This window comes from Manis javanica, chromosome 12 (assembly GCF_040802235.1).
Source record: "Manis javanica isolate MJ-LG chromosome 12, MJ_LKY, whole genome shotgun sequence".
Taxonomy (NCBI): Eukaryota; Metazoa; Chordata; class Mammalia; order Pholidota; family Manidae; genus Manis; species Manis javanica.
In genome coordinates, this window is record NC_133167.1 from 33,095,800 (window position 1) to 33,113,688 (window position 17,889).

The 17,889-nt window shown below is 38.1% G+C and overlaps 1 protein-coding gene and 1 long non-coding RNA gene across 2 annotated transcripts in view; one reads left to right on the forward strand and one right to left on the reverse strand.

Annotated features, from left to right (window-relative positions):
- Positions 1-8,545: 8,545 nt before the first annotated feature.
- Positions 8,546-17,889, reverse strand: part of LOC108391581 (aldehyde oxidase 2) — a 73,728-nt gene continuing 64,384 nt past the window's right edge. Inside the window, exons 35-36 of the mRNA XM_017651224.3 lie at positions 11,624-11,699; positions 8,546-10,056 (exon numbers count right to left, since the gene is read on the reverse strand). Of these exons, the coding sequence (XP_017506713.3) occupies positions 11,646-11,699 (54 nt within the window). The 3' untranslated portion in view covers positions 8,546-10,056; positions 11,624-11,645. The remainder of the gene's footprint in view (positions 10,057-11,623; positions 11,700-17,889) is intronic.
- The window catches only part of LOC140844996 (uncharacterized), a 32,971-nt gene continuing 28,083 nt past the window's right edge, over positions 13,002-17,889 (forward strand). Inside the window, exon 1 of the long non-coding RNA XR_012123613.1 lies at positions 13,002-13,363. This is a non-coding gene — a long non-coding RNA (uncharacterized lncRNA). The remainder of the gene's footprint in view (positions 13,364-17,889) is intronic.

The following is a 17,889-nucleotide window of genomic DNA, read 5'->3' on the forward strand; positions in this document are numbered from 1 at the left end:
CGCGTAGGCCGCCTCTGCAGCGCAGCGCCAGTGCGCCCAGCTGCGTGCTGGGTGGGCTCGTTAGGCGCAAGGAAGATTCAGATAGAAGTGTCAGGCGGAAATCTGCCCTGCGACCTTGGCCACCACTCCTTCCAGTGGTTTCTGTCGTTCTCTCCAGAGTGGAGGTTGTGGGGACTTGGAAGGACTCCCTGGAGGACTTTATAAAATAATACACAGGTTGCTGGGCCTCACCTGCAGAGATTCTATAGATCTGGTGTGGGACCCCAGAGTACGCATTTCTAACAAGTTTCCTGTGATGCTGCTGCTGCTGGTTTAGGGACCACACTTTGATAATGGCTCAATTAGACCGTGTGTCGTCGGAGAGCTGGAGGACGGTAACAACGCAGTGATAGAACTGTGAACATTATAAAACTGTACAAATAGAGACCCAGAGTGTCTCCAGGATCTAGCCTTATGCTTTTAGTCCCTGTTTGCTTCTCTGCTCTGTCACTTTATATTCTTACCAGAGAAACCCTAAAAACGGGGTTTATCCTTAAAGTCAGCTTTCCTAGACCCTGCTTCCCTACCGTTCCAAACATTTTTGGTAAATTAGTCAATGATAGTTGACTTATTTTCCTTAACTGTTTGAACTTTGTCAAAATCGCCAAATCCAGTGATTCTCACCCTCCTTGTGTCCTCTGAGTTTCAGGGTGTTTCTGTCTCCTTAGAACTTTGTTCCAACTGAACCTGGCTACCTTTGAATACTTCTTTGTATTTGTTGGCTCCTCTTTTCTGCACTGACACTTTTATCTTCTGTCATGCTTACATGGCAGTCTCATAAATTCCCAGGGATTTAACTTTTACTTATGTTTGAAGAGTTCCAAGTTCATCGATTGAATCTAAATTTTTGTTGAGTCCAGGCTCTATGCTCTTCCAGGCTGAGGGAACAGTAAGTGGCAAAGCCCTGAAGTAGGAAAACCTGACCTATAGGAGGAACTGAAAGAGGCTAGTATGCTAAGCTTGGGAGACGAGGGCTGCAGGGAGCAGAAGAAAGTGGCAAGAGTCAAATCTCTTAAGTCCAGCCTTCTTCCCAACAGCCCAATCCATACTAAGTGGATCCACTGAAGGCCAAACAGAGCACTCTTAGTGCAGTTGATTATTCTTAACCCCAAACTTTTTTCTCACTTCTCAATTTCTGTTAAAAATACGTTATTTCACAGTGGGTAAACTGCACTATTTCCAGAATCTCTCGCCTGGCCTTAGTCTATCTCCATATCAATAGGTGTTTATAAGGAGTGGAGAGAAGTAGCCTACCTCCAGACGAATAGGTGCTTACAAGGGGTGGGGGAAGAGGGAAGCGTGCGCTGGCACCACAAGGTTTTTTTTTTTGGCGTTTTCCCAGCCAGGACCGGGAGAGACACTGGCGAGTGGGAGTAGAGGACTTTTTGTAAGCAATAAACTAGTTTCTCCCACTTTATTCTTCCCCTTGACTGATTTCGGCTTCAAAGGTTTATTTGCCCTGGGCTGGGAACACATTTTCTCCCGGAGTTACATTCACTAATAAAAGTAATAGCACTTTTGTATAGCAGATACATGTGTCATGTATTCTTTGAAGCGTTTTATATATTACCCTTATTTAATCCTCAAAACTGCCTTACGATCTAGAAATTATTATTGGCTCCAGTTTATAGATGGGAAAACTGGCATAGAGAGGTCAAGTAACTTACCCAAGGTTGTAAAGCTAATGAATGAGACTGATTTGACAAGAAGTCTGCTTTACCACTGTCATACATGCCTTGCTGCCAAGAACTTTATTTATTTATTTTTTGAACTTATTTTTTTTATCCATTCAAAAATACTTATTGAACCACTAGAAACACAAAGGTGACAAGTTAGACCTGTGCCCTCACAAAGCTTATCTTCCATATTTGTCCCATTTCTCAATTCCATCGTCTTTTTTTTTTCCACTACCATTTTGTTTTATTTCTCTATTACCTCTAACCAGGACTTTTATACAAACTTCTTAACCGTGTTATTCCTTTCTCCACATTTTCAGAATAATCTTCCCAAATGCAACCTCAATCATTTCACTGTTTAAATGCCTTGGTTTGTACTTGAGACCATTCAGGGATAGTTTTCACCTTTACTTCCCATTATATTGATGGTTCTTAATCTCTTATTACCATCAGTTTTGGGGTATATAGTAAGCAATTTTTGACTAAAAATAATATTTAGTACATTTAAAAATCAAAGCAGATTGAAGATTATCTGTAATAAGATCATTCTCACTCATTTGTATTCTGATAACTATTCTGGAAAGTGAGACGGTCGAGTGAGCTTATTGAGAACTGTAGACATCAGGCAGTTATCTTTGCTTTCGGGTGTGCATAGGAGTAGGTCCTGTGGCCGGGCTTTGGAAATGGTTGGAGACTGTAGTGGCAAAAAAGTTTCCAAATACCTAACCTTTATGATTTAGTTAGACTGGACACACACACTGTGTCTTCCTTCTCTTGAGATGTCCTTCCCTCATGTTCTGTCAAAACCCTACTTTCTGTTTCAAGCCTTACTCAAGTACTGCCTCTTCCCTTAAGCTTTTCTTAGTCACAGCAGCTGATGTGAACACATTTTTTCAATTCCCTTTGCACAATGTACTTTCTTTCTGATGTTTGATCTACTTTTATACTTGCAATTGTCTTATCTTTCTCCTAAACTGAACTCTTGATGGCAATGACCATTTCTTTCTCATTTCAGTACTGCCTCAATTTATGGCAAGCACTATGCTTTCGTAAGTATGGAGTGAATTTGATAAAGCCAGTACTTTTATCAGGAGCATAGACTTGATCATACAGGAGAAACAAGGGTAACAAGGAAGTTCAAGCTGGTTTTTTTATAGGACTTTTGGAATATTCATACAAGTCTCTTAACCTCTCTGTCAAATGTGAGTACCAATACCTTACATGATCGTTAAGACCCTTTTAACTCTCATAATTGAGGTTCTTTATCTTTTTGAAGTCTTGTTACTGGTATCCTTGAACTCACTGGAGTTCCCAGCAGTATATTATAGACCTACCTGATAAGTGCTGTGCTAATGTAAAGGATGAGCAAGGAGAGGAGGGGTAAATCAGATCTGAGAAAATGTCTGATAGACAAAGCCCAAGCCTTTCTCATATTGGCTTTTATTTTGCTAGTGCTATGCAAGACTGTGGTATTGAGATTTTAAGTGCCCAGTTAAGAGTTCTGTAATAGCTAACCTTGCAAACACCATCATGTAAATGAAGTTTGGGGTAAAATATTAGCAACATTCAACACAATGTCTTTACAAAGTACGTTGGAACTTTTCTTCATCATTGACAGGCCAGACTGGCTTTCCTACTTTTATTTAATATTTATTTCATGAATAAAAATATTAACTCCTGGCAGTCCTCATAACATTTGTGTAGGATTGGTATTATTTCCTTTTGAAATATTTGATAGAATTCAGTGAAGCCGTAAAGCTGTGTTTCCTTTGTGTGAAGATTTTAAATTATTAATTCAATTCCTACTTGTTATAGATCTGTCTCACCTGAAGGTTTCAGCCCCAGGCATGTTTACTCTGGATTCAGTGAGACAGAATAACAACAATGGAATGTTAGGGGTGAAAAGGGGCTCATCATACCAAGCTTTAGTCTCACAGTGGCAGGTCAAGTGCTGGAATCACATCTGCCTTTGCATGCAGCAAGCCCATCTCAGTCTCTGCCTTGGCTCCAGGCTCTGCCTTCTCCTCCAGCCTTTGCTCTCCTCTCTCCTGCTCTAGGTCTCTTCGCTAGGCTTGGCGCTCAGCACCAGGAGAACTGGGCAGTAATGGCTTTTGCCAATGGGTATGCAAGCATGCACCTGTGCAGTAGACCAAGTATGATCTCATCACACGTACACTATGGATATCAGGTGAGGATCCTGGCCATGAAACTTACATTTTCCCTACAGATCTGTTCAGATTTTCTATTTCTTTGTGAGTCAGCTTTTATAATTTGTATCTTTCTAGGAATTTGTCATTTCATCTAAATTGTCTAATTTGTTGGCATAAAGTTGTTCATAAAATTATCTTACAATCCTTTTACTATCTGTAAAGTTGGTAGTGATGTCCCTTATTTCACTGCTTTTGGTAATTTGTGTCTTTTTTTTTCTTGGTCAGTATAGCCGAAGGTTTGTCAGTTTTGTTACAAAATCTTTTGGTTTCATTGATTTTTCTCTATATTTTGGCTTTGTTTTTTATTTCATTGATTTCCACTCTATTTTATATTTCTTTCTAGAAAAGGATGCCACAGACCCTCTGTTCTTACTTTAGAAGTTTTTCATGAATAATCACCTCTCAACTTGTTGGCTTTTGATTGGTTTCAGGAGTTCTGAAGTGATAGTTTTAGACTATTTTGCCCAGTTTCATAGTTGTTTTTAGAGAGAGGATTTGCTGATGTGTTCACTTGTTCACTCTGCCATTGCCAAGTTCCCCATAGGACTTTTGGGTTTAAAATTTTGACTTATTTAGATGATAGGTGCTAGATGCAACATGTGAACTTGATATTTCTTTTAACTCTGGTGGTGGAAATAAGTAGATATATGTTTCTTTTTCAAAGGCAAGTAACAATAGGTCTTTATTCCAACAGCTAGGAAGATGCCAAGGGCCTGTTTCAAAAAGCACATTGCTTCCCTTGATCTCGGATAAGTATTTATGCTCCTATGCTTTGGACAGGAGATTGTAAACACCTTATGAACTTTGCTTAAATACTGTTTCATATATAGAATTATACCACACACACACACACACACACACACATATATATATATATACACATACACATTTCATATATATAAATATTTACACACACACTCATACAAACGTATGTATGTATAGATATATGTTTGTATTTGTGTGACGAAGTATTTTCCTAGGCTTCACAGATTTATACAATGAAAAGGCTTTGAGGTGCAGTGAGCTTTCAAATAATTTCATTTTAGATGAAAATATGTTAAGTAGCTGCTACATATCTCAAATATAACATTACTTTCACTTGCTACAAGAATGATTTTAATAGTTATTTGACTCATAATGATATTTACTATTAATATTTGTTATGATCAAGATAATGAAAGATAAAAATTAAGCATTGTCAATTACCTGAACATTTTAATAGAATTTGGTAATTAAATAATTATTTTAAGAGGCTGATATCTCCCCTTTTAAACAAACTCTATTATTTAGATTTTTGAGGCTTCAGGATTCAGGAAACCTGGCATTCAATCCATGGGAATAATGGTAGGTTAAGGTGAAAATTGCTTGCTCTTGTGAAGTGTTTATTCAGACTATAGAGTTGGCCTGCCAAATAAGTAATATTTTGGATGACCATAATATCTACATTCCACGTTATGTAACATTCAAGAAACTCATTATAAACAAACAAACCAAACAAGGTTAACTGTGATGGCATGTGGTATAATTGTTAGATACAGGATTATTTAGGAAAGACTGTTTATTACTTATTAGTTCATACTCTTAATATAGTAAAATGCAACAGAACATCAAGAAATCTTATTGGTGACAGAGGTCTAAACATCTCTTGTGTTAGAAAATTATCTCAAATGTATGTTGAACTGTTGCTTGGCATATGTAGATGGTTATCTTTGATTTCTTTATAAACACAAATGTCACTTTTTGAGAGCCTCTGCATGATGTAAAGTTATTTCCCAAAAATGAAAAAGCAACTAAACTAAACAGAACTTAGTCACTGCTTTATTTTTATTTTATTATTATTATTATTAGTAGCAATGGTAGGGTAATAGGAGCAGTAGAATGATACAACACTTGTAGTATTACTACTCCTACTACTTGGTGTGCACACTGCTGTTAGTAATACAGTGGCCACTGTAGACCTTACACTTATAGAGGATGATACTATTTACAAAAAATATTTTTGCATGTATTATTTTTTTAATTGAAGTATTGTTGGACAGTGACTGCAGTGGGGTGTTTGGGGGGTACTCCATAATATGGGTGAATGTAGTGACCACAATGTTGCTCATGTGAAACCTTCGTAAGATTGTATGTGAATGATACCTCAATAAAAAAAATTTGAAGTATCATTGATATACAACCTTATTACTGGTTTTATGTATACAACACAGTGGTTCAGCAGTTACCCATTGCACATGTATTTTTTAATTCTTCACAGAAACATTGTGAAGGACAGTTTTACTTTCAAAGTAAGCTAACTATAATGTAATTGATGATTATCGTTCTTCCAAAGAAGGCTGTGGACTACCATGAAGTAAATTTAATGTAAATTTATCTGATGAGAAAAATCCAAACCCTTTTTTTAATAATGCGTTTCAAGTTCTACTCTTAAAATGTAGTATTAAAACGCGATTAGCATGTATAATGTGGGGGGGTGCCTAGGGAGGGCTGTGCAACACAGAGAAGACAAGTAGTGATTCTACAACATCTTACTACGCTGATGGACAGTGACTGTAATGGGGTTTGTTGGGGGGACTTGGTGAAGGGGGGACCCTAGTAAACATAATGTTCTTTATGTAATCGTAGATTAATGATAACAAAATAATAAAAAAGGAAAAAAATGTAGTATTAAAACGGTCTTGGAAGATTTCCCAGGTCTTTCTGGGATAAAAATATGTCAGTCAGAGGGGCTATAGTCTAGAAAGGGAGGATGTACATGTGGACAAATAGATGGTATGGTAGAAGAACCAGGCACAGTAAGGGCCTAGAGGAGGAAGGGTCACTTCTACCCCTACACTGTATCTGGTAGCCCAACAAGAAGGTCTACCAGGGTAGTGGGTTGGATAGTTTTCCCCTAAATTCATGTCCACCTGGAACTTCAGAATATGACTTTGTTTGGAAAGGGTCTTTGCAGATGTAATTGGTTAAGCTAAGGTGAGGTCACATTGGATTACCCCCTAAATCCAATGACTGGTGTTTTTATAATAGAAAGGAGAGAGTGAGTTGTGCACAAACACCCAGAAAAGAACACCATGTGGTGATGGAGGCAGAGACTGGAATGACATGCTGCAGGCCAAAACACCAGGAGCCACGAGAACAGGCAGGGAAGGCGTCCTTCTGAGGACCCGTGGCCCTGCCAACATCCAGATTTTGTATTCCTAGCTCCAGAACTGTGAGAATAAATATTTAAGCCAGCCAATTTGTGGTAACTTGTTATAGCAGTCCTAGGAAACTAATACTGTTGGAAATATACTGGCTAACTCATGGAGTTGGGGGCAGAGCTGACGAAGCATGCCTTGAGGTGCATAAAGACAGGGCACCTCTGAGGTTCTCAGCAACAAGCTTATGGACTTACTATCCACAGCTCAGGCACCCAGGCAATCTGCTCCACTGGACTTTAAACCTTGTACACTTTACTCAAGATGTCTAAATCTCAGGAGAGAGACCCTGACTCAGCTTATCCTGTGCCTTTCCCAGCGGCTCTCCTGGAACACATGGAGCAGAGGACAGGTGACTTCCCAAAGGAAATGACAGATGAAAACAACAGGTGACCACTACACAAATGGTAACATGGTCCTGTTGGGAAGAAGGCTGTCCCATTGAATGCTGTTCTTTCACCCAGTGAGGACCGGTGGTTACAGATGTTGAGAAAGATTATCCTGGTAACATGTGCAGAATGATTTGGAGCAAGACCAGTTAGATAGCTGGTGACATGACCTAAATGTGAAGTGAAGAGAGTATGGGGCATCTGTCCTACTGTGGTGGCCACGCCAAGAACACTCTTGTTTATTTTAACATCGACTCATTCAAGACTACATAGGGAGACTGTGAGAATGCCTTTATTTTCTGTCTCCAACTACTTCCACCTAAATTTTTTACTTCTTTTGGGCATTGTATGAATTAGCTATCTTTTTGCTGTTGTCTACCCAATTATCTGAGATAGATCAAGTGTTCATTTTCACTGTTCCAGGATGGTGCTGGGAACAGAATGTTTTTTCCTTTACATGAAAAAAAACCCACGCAGAGAACCCAGGCTCAGGGAGCAAGAATACAGATGTCTCTTGTCCCCCGGAGCAGAAAGCCAGGGAGAGGAAACAAGAGGGCTAGAAGCAAAGCCCAAGAGGGTGACAGTTCCTCACTATTTAGGGGCCAGGGCACTGCTGACACGGGAGAGGTGGAATTGTCTGGACAGAAAGCGAGGGAATAGTACCTCGCTCAGTGAGCTCAGCAGGTGTAGTCCTGGGATGTGAATGGTGCCTGTCCTGTCACCCTGGACTTCCCCTAACATCCTGACATTTGGCCTTGTGTCCAATCCATGTGTGGGACAAGCTGAGAGTAGCTTTAATCTTGACAAGTGGCTTGGCTTTCTGGGACCAACTATTGCTGAAGGAAAAAAAACAGCTAATAAAAGTGATTACACTCTGTGCTTGTGTGAGAAGGGGCTGGATGGGGATGGTCCAAGAGTAAGTCTTTGCACCATATACATTTTTATATTTTTGAACTGTGAGCATGTTTTACTTATTCAAAAAATTTAGGAAACTTCATCCTTTAACAGTGCTTATTGAGCCCGAAAAACTGGTTTCAAGTATGTGGTTTCAAAAGAGCATTTTATTTATACCCATGCCATCTAGATTTTAGTGCATCAGCTTACATGAATGATTTTTATGCAGACCTCTCTATTTTTAGTGCTTTACAGTTCTCAACTGTGGCAAATGGAAAATAAATGCCCAGTATTCATCCGTAGCCCTAATAGACCACGTTTAAAATAATACAAATTATATTTATCTCCATGTGAAATGATACACATGATAAAACAAATTTCTCACATTCATAATAGTTCACACAATTCAAGATTTTCAAGAGCCAAAACTATTTTTGTTATTTTTAACTTCTTTCTACTCCCACTAAGTACCCCAGCTTTTCTGTTCATGTGAACAAAAGTCTTGCATAATTTTTGTTCTGCCTGTGACCCTTCTGCCACCGTCTCCTTTTTCTCTGAGCTCCTGTCTTCCTCCCTTGGACTCCTGTGGCCCATGCCAAGTCAGTGGATGGGCCCGTGGACAGCTGTGTCCCAGTGCCTTCAATCAGATGTGGCCATTGCCTCTGGTGACCTTCAGCCTCCTTCAGGCTGTACTGCATGCCTAATCTTTGCCTTCTTTTCCCAGTCATCAAGTGGCCTCCCCTCCCTCATTCACTTCAGGAATCACTGCACACAAAGGACCTGATCATGTGAATTCTGGCTAGAGTGTCAGTTTAACTGCTAACTTTCTTGTTAAACAAGGCCAAATTCATACACTGGTTTCTCTTCCAATGAAAGCCCCTAAAACTCAGATTAATAGAATTTGGGAGATCCTGTATATTTTAAACCACAAATTAGGGGAGATTATAACTTAGAACTCTTTGACTCTGTTACCCACTTCAATATATGAGAAACTGAGCAGTGAAGCATTTCTGAAACTCTGATACCAGATTCCTGTTTTTCACAAATTAAAAAAAATAAAAGGTTTTGTGATAATACATTGAAAATGTTTTTACATTGATTTTTCCCTCCAAATTCCAAAAGAATGTTAACTAGTTGAAGAGTGGTTCTACATGAGAAGCATACCATTCCTTTGCTGTCAAATGCACATACACAGACCTGTAGGTAATCCACAGTAAAAACAATACAGAACAAAACCTTGCAGAACTCATGTGGTGTCCCTACCTGTAGCCCCTGAATGAAACACATCCTTGGGAAAAGTGATCACGTTTGTGTACTGAAAAATGTCCATTTTGGGGTTGTAACCTGTATTACTAGTTCAGTTAGATCGGATGGACACAGAAAGGAAGAATTTGCTTTTACAGAAATATTTACATGATATCTTCAGAAACAAATCAGCATTGAACTTACTTGCTATGGGTATTACAGTATTTGGTGGCCTCTAGGCTAGAAAGGCTAAGTAAATAATGATTCACTTTGTTAATATAATCAGATTTGAATAATGTTTCTAAATTTTGTGTCCTTTTTTTCCCCCTGCACCAGTGTAAGGATTTCAATTTGGAGTCCAGTTGGGATTAACAAGCCATTTTCTCACTTGTGAAAATGAAAACATCTAAAAAACAAAAGAAAATAATAATGAAAGTGTGTAAATCCCTCAACTTTTGTGTGTGAGGAGAACAAATTGTTGAAAAATTGGATTGGTAAACTGTACGGATATGAATAAGTACATTTAGGTGGTTATTTCTTCCTTGACCTCCATGTCTTCATTTATAAAATAAAAAGTTGGATGAGATCAGAGGTTTTCACAGATTTTTAGCAGAAGTTTAAAATATTAAGGGAACACAAACACTTGCTTATAAAGCAGATATGTGAGAACAATTACGGTACTTTGAATAATATAAAAATTTGAAATTGTGGGTAAAGGATGACAGTAAAAGACAGAATGCAGTTTGTAACTACATTTTTTTAAATTGCACAGCAAGCTGGAAAAAATTCTGATACAGAAGCAGCAAGAGGTCCTTTTTGTTTTGTTTTTTGAATTTGTCTTACAACCTGAGGATGGTCTTTAAAGTCTGTACAAAATTTTGACATCCCAGTTCACTCATGGTTAACTTTAATTTGTTTAAATTTGGTATTTATTTTTAGTATGTCTGTGTGTGTGTGTACACACACCATAGTTTTTCTTTATTGAGTACTAGTGTCAGGCACAATGCTAGCACTTTGCATATCTGGTTTTATTTAGGAATTCAAATGGATTTGTCATTATATCCACATTTAACTTTAATGCTTGGAAAGAGAGTGGTAGAGAGAATAAAGAACTCAGGTATTCTGCACTCCATACCTGGGTGTAGGTTTCTAAATTACTATTTTATAATAATTTAAAATATACTTTCAAATGTTGATTTTTATTTTTATTGTTATTGTTAAAGGAGAAACAAAAATCTCAACATCTGGTCTGCTAGAGCAAAACTATCAATGCACATTCTTATCTGACAAAGCACAATGGAGTTATACATATGTTAATACTTTTGGGTTGTCTTAGACATTTAGTTGGAAAATTAGAGTTAGGTGAAAAAACTTTTTATCTGAATCTATGATGTGGTTCTCTTTTGCTTTCAGTTCTTCTGAAGTGGAGAAAACCAGAAGTTTACTTTTCCAACAATGAAAAAATATATTCTTCTCTTTGCATCAATTTCCCAGACGGTTTTGGTGGCCTTTCTCCAAAGGTTTCAGTGCTTTGCATTTTGTATTAAGCAGTAGTACAAAACTGTATCAGTTAAACTCCATGAATACGAATAGATGACTCTTCCAAATAGCACTAGTTAATTATAAATGTGTTCATCAATAGATTTTAATAGTGTTTTGCACTCAAGTTGTGAGTCTCAAAAGGATTGGTGAGTAGGATCTTTAAAATATCTCAATCCACAGCATTCTCATTTTTATTTTTATTTTTAAATAAGAAAAGCTGCTTTGTTGGGTAGAACACCCTATCTTTTTTTGTCAGCATTGAAGACTATGCATGTTTAGTGTTAAAGGATTAAAATGCTGGATGAGATTTCAAAATGAAACTTTATATACAAATTGCAATCCTGAAGTTCCATAAAACACAGTTTGAACTGCTGGACAGGCTGATCTTTTTTTTCTTTTTGAGTAATTATCTTTTAGCTTATTGATCTTACCTTTTAGGAAATGACAGCTTTGTTATGCTATAGGGATAGACCAAGGTTTAAATGTCTTAGGGTCATCTCTTGGGATCTGAGAAAGAAAGCAAATTAAATACTTAATGTTAGAATAGCATTGCAGCATTTCATCAGGAGGATGATGTCAAACCTGCAGGTTTTGAAAAATTTTCTGATGGGAGGAGGCAAAATATTCCTGGGGAATGGAACTGTATCATTCCTTTCAAGTGACAACTCTGAAAATACAGTGGGTCCATGTTGGGAATCTTTGCTACACTTAATGTTGCTAAGAGGGCACCTGGATTAGTTACCTATCTTTGCTTCCCAGATGTGAATCCCAAAGGGAAATATATATCCTATAAAAATGTATGAGGAGGTGGATAGAAGGGGAAGTGGTTAGAATGACAGTTATTTGGGTTGGAGCCTGTACACCTGGACTTCTCTGCCATGACCTGAGAACAACCCTCTCTACACCTTTAGCCCCATGACTGTGTGGTGCAGTGCCCCTGCTCCTCAAAGCCCAGGCTCATTTCATCGCCCTGGGCTACAAGCCCCAAGAACTTGGCTTGTTTATACTTCTTCCTTGTGGCCCTCAATTCTCATCTTCTCTGCTGGAATTCTCTCTTAGGTTTGCCCAAAAAGCAGAACATACAGTTCTCCCCTCTGCTGTTACATTTTTGAAAGGTTGACTTTTAGTTATAAAGGTGTTAAACTTTCCATAGATGATGAAAAGTCATAAAGATTCTGAAAAGCTTTTCTCCTAGTATTTCATAAAAATACAAAAAGAAGACAAAAACAAAAACAAACAAAAAACAGCCCAACTCCTAACCTGTCAGGGTATCATCACAAGTTCTATTCTTACTGTGTGCTCTTAGAAATGTAAATGGAGGGCTAGGTTTGGCCTTCTCAGAGGGACTTCCCTTATTCTCTACTTAATAACTGCTGTCAGAGTTGCTTGGCTATCATCTTTACAATCAGCCTGTTCCACCTACACTGGGCTGGACACCGGACAAAGCTCCTCAGTCTTGACTGAAGTCAATTCAGGTCAACTCTTCTATTATAGAAGATGGGGTTTAGTGTTTTCCAAAACCAGACCAGGTTCCTGGGATACCCTTCTGCTTTGAGATTCGGATCAACATTCATTCTCTTGATACCCCAGCCTTCTTGAGTCTCTTACTCCCTAATTCCTTGAGTGAGGAGATAACTTTCTTTTTTGGTCTCAAATATCCCAGCCCTGGATACACTGTTTTTACTGGCTTTGGTGATCTTCCCTTTATCTTATGCCTTGCTTGGTGCCATCATCCCCTTCCTCCTGGCTCGTCCTTCTCCTTGGTAGGTTCTTATAGATATAATTAAGGCAATGTACTTACTATGACTGTTAGACTAATTCTTCTTTTAGTTAAATCTCAGTTTCTGAAATATATCTGGGTCCAGTCTAATTGGTGTCAAAGGTAGCTGCCCTCAACCCAGAATTCTTCATCATCATCATTGTGCAATAAAGGATTACCTCAGCAAGCCTGGATTGTCCAAACATTCTACATTCCAAAGAAAGGTTTAGCCCTTGACCAGCTCCTGGGAGATAACACCGAAGTCCTTGAAATATCCTGCCTGAAAATGGTGTTTTTGTTTATCTGTGGCCTTGGACCATGTGATATTACTTGACCTCTAAAAGGGCTGGGATCATTAAGGCTGGCTATCTAGGTGTTCTGTGCCTATGAAACCCTGGACACAAAGGCTCAGGTAAGCTTCCCTGCTTGGCAATACTTTGTGTATATTCTCACACATAGTTGCTGGGAGAATTAAGTGATGTTATGTGTGACTCCAGCGGGAGAGTACAGCTGGAAGCTTGGACCTGGTCTCTACTGGACACCGCCATGTATGCCTTTCTCCTTTGCTAATGTTAACGTGTATCCTTTCACTGTAATAAACCATAACATGAATGTAATAGCATTTCTGAGTTCAGTGAGTCCATCTAACAAATCACTGAACTTGAAGATGGTCCTGTGGGCTTCTGACTCCATCAGCAGCAGCATCATGTGTTGACTGGTATTACTATGTATGACATTTGTTAAATGTTTTTCATGTGTTACTTACTCCTTACAACAATCCTATAAATTAAGTAGAATGATTATCTCCACATACCTCTCCCACATTTTAGATAAGGAAACTGGAATGGTCAGAGATGTTTAATAAATCATCAAAGGTAGAACTGGGAATATTCAAAGTATTCCAAAAAAATTGGAGGAGAGAATACTCCAAACCCATTCTATAAGGCCAACATCACTCTAATAAAAAAAACCAGATAAAAACATTATAAAAATAGAAAACTTAGAGCAATACCCTTGATGAACATAGATGTAGAAATCCTCAAAAAAGATTAAGAAACTGAAATAAAAAATACATCAAGAGGATCATCCATCATGAACAAGTGGGATTTATTCCAGGGATGCAAGGATGGTACAATATTCATAAATCAATCAATGTGATATGCCTCATTGACAAAGGAAGGATAAAAATCATAATGATCATCTCAATAAATGCTGGAATGCATTAAAAAAATTCAGCATCCATAAGCTGATGGACAGTAACCGTAATGTGGTTGTTAGGGGGGACCTGATATAGGGGAGAGCATAGTAAACATAGTATTCTTCATGTAAGTGTAGATTAAAAATTAAAAAAAAAAAAAAAAAAAGAAAGAAAGAAGGAAAAGGGGGATTACTCCTTAACAGGATAAAACTATTGGTAAATCAAAGATCAACGCATGCTTTAAATATCCTTAATGTTGATCACTTAAAGGGTGTCAGATGATCAGCTATGGAGGTACTCTTTTCTGATAATATTCCTTTCTCTTAATTTAAAAAAAAAAAAAAGCAGTTACTGTGTGCTGACCTCCAATGAGTTCTGCACAGTGGTATAGAGGGCATGTCAAAGTGTGGGCAAAGGGTCTGTTTGTTTCTATGCAGAAGATCAAGGCCTAGCTTGGATACCCAGAAAATGAACTAAGATACGATATGAGGAGGAGCTTCCGGCATCAGCACTCTCTGGAGGACTTGTGCCGGGGGATGATCATCAAAAAGCCTCCACAGGGATCCGGACGATGCTGCGGTTGTGGCTGCATCCAGCCCACCATCTCCTGGACTTGCCATAAGAATGAGGAGGGAGATGTCTAGGCTGGCATGTGCATACAGAGAGACAACGAATTTGACCGGATCTGTACTGTTGGAACTCAACCAGGAGTTGGGAGGGGTGCAAGTTGTAGCACTCCAAAATCTCATGACTATAGACTATCTATGGTTAAAAGAACATATGGGATGTGAACAGATCCCAGAAATGGGCTGCTTTAATTTGTCTGATGGTTCAAGTACAGTTGGACAATATCCATCATATCATAGATAAATTTTCACAAATGCCTAGGGTGCCTAAATGGTTTTCTTGGCTTCACTGGAGATGGATGGTAATTATAGACTTGCTTTGTTTATGTCACCGTATTCCTATTATGTTAATATATGTGTGCAAATTAGTTAGTAGTTTAAAACCTATACATACTTAAGGTACTATACAAGAAGATATGTCAAAGAAATAATCAATCCTCCCAAGTTTCCTTCATATGCTACATCTATAGCTTTTCTTCTTCCTTCCTAATTACAACCCTTAAATAGAATTTGTGCCTCATATCGAATTTACCGAGTATCATAATTCCTCCAGGTGGTAAAGATACCTCGAGACAAGTGCTGGGCATAGAAGCCACAGGGCATAAATCTGCAAAGAAGTAAAAAGCTAACCTTTGCAAACAATATGGCTTCTCTCTCACTTACCAACTTTACATTTCCCTGTATGGCCCCGGAAGATGACTGGTTAGCCAGAGACGGGTAAGATTCCTCAAGGGAGGAACAACCTAAGACAGGCACAGTCGCAGGGGGGCCATCAGGTGAGAATTTGGGGATCAACAGAGGTGAGGCTCAGAACCTCACCCCCCCTGCTTTGAGAGAAATCTTCTGCATCCGTGGATGTCTTGATGCCCTTGTCTAGCCTGGATTAATACTTAGTCCATAGGCACACACCTGATCATCTGATCATCTACATTTGCCTTCTTACAGCACTAAACTATGTTTTCTACCTTTATCTTGCATCTACCTACCACTTCAGCATTTTATTAAAAATAAAAATAATAATAATAATAGGAGAAATGTGGGATCAACATATAAATCAAGTACAAAAATCAAACGAATATTCATATTTGACCTGATTGTTTATAGGTCATATTGCATGATCAAAACCGAAAGTTTCTGTGATGACTGCCCTTGTACTGTTCACCATGTAAGAATTTATTCACTATGTAAGAATTCGTTCACCATATAAGAACTTGTTCGTTATGCTTCAGAAGATTGGAGACTGACGAGAATTAGGCTTGAGATGGATTAATGATTGTACATTGAGCGTTGACCCCCCTATACTGAATTTTATTGTTGTTAGCAACCATTTGATCAATAAATATGAGAGATGCCCTCTCAAAAAAAAAAAAAAAATTCAGCATCCATTCATGACAAAAAACTGTCAACAAAATGGGCATAAAGGGGACATACTTCAACATAATAAAGGCCATATATGACAAACCCACACTAACATCGTACTCAATGGCCAAAAGCCAAAGGCTTTTCCTCTAAGATGAGGAACAAGTCAAGGATGCCTACTCTCACCATTTTTATCCAACATACTACTGGAAGTCCTAGCCATAGCAATCAGACAATAAATAGAAATAAAATCCATCCAAATTGGTAAGGAAGAAGTAAAACTGTCACTATCTGTAGTTGATATGATACTATCTATAGAAAACCCTAAAGAATCTACCAAAAGATTACTAGAGCTAATAACTGGATTCAGCAGTCACAGGATACAAAATAAATACACACAAATCTGTGGCATTCCTCTATACTAACAACAGACTGGCAGAAAGAGAAATCAAGAAAACAATTTTATTTACAATTGCATCAAAAATAATAAAGTGCCCAGGAATAAACCAAACTATGGGCACAAAAGACCTGTACTCTGAAAACTGTAAGATATTGATGAAAGAAATTAAAGAAGACATAAATCAATGGAAATCTATCTCATTCTTATGGGTAGGAAGAATTAATATTGTCAAAATGGCCATACTGCCCAGAGCAATTTAGATTCAATGCAGTCTGTATCATAATACCAATGACATTTTTCAATGGGCAGATAGTCTTAAAATTTATATGAAACTATGAAAGACCCTGAATAATCCAAACAATCTTGAGAAAGAAGAGCAAAGCTGGGAGTAACATGCTTCCTGACTTCAAACTATACTACAAAGCTACAGTAATCAAATAGTTTGGTACTAGCACAACAACAGACCCATAGATCAATGGGACAGAATAGGGAGCCAGAAATAAACCCATGCATATATGGTCAATTAATATATGATGAATGAGCCATGAATATACAATGGGGAAAAGACAGTCTCTTCTCTGGTGTTTGGACTGCTGGACAGCTACATGCAAGAAAATGAAACTGGATTACTGTCTAACCCCCCACACAAAAGTAAACCCAAAATGGATTAAAGACCTAAATGTAAGACATGAAACCATAAAACTCTAAGGAGAAAATGGACAAAAATCTCTTGAACATAAGCATGAGTAATTTTTTTTGTATACATCTTCCTGGGGAAGGGAAACAAAAGCAAAAATAAGTGGGACTACATCAAACTGAAAAGCTCTGTACAGCAAAGGAAACCATCAACAAAACAAAAAGGCAACCTACAGTATGGGAGAATAAGTTAACAAATGATATATCTGGTAAGGGGTTAACAACCAAAATATGTAAGGAACTCATTCATCTCAATACCAAAAAAACCTCAATAACCCAATTAAAAAATGTGCAAAGGACCTGAATGAACAATTTTCTGAAGACATACAGATGGCCAATAGGCACACGAAAAGATGCTCCACATCACTAATCAGGGAAATGCAAATCAAAACCACAAGGAGATTATCACATCACACCAGTCAGAATGGCCACTATCCAAAAGACAAAAAACAAGTATTGGTGAGGATGTGGAGGTAAAAGAACACTCCTACACTGTTTTTGGGAAGGCAAATTGGTACAGCCCCTATGGAAAGCAGTATGGGGTTTCCTCAAAAACCTAAAAATAGAAATATCATATGGTCCAGTAACTCCACTTCTAGGAATTTACCCAAAGAAAACAAAATCTCTGATTCAAAAAGATACATCCACCCTTATGTCCA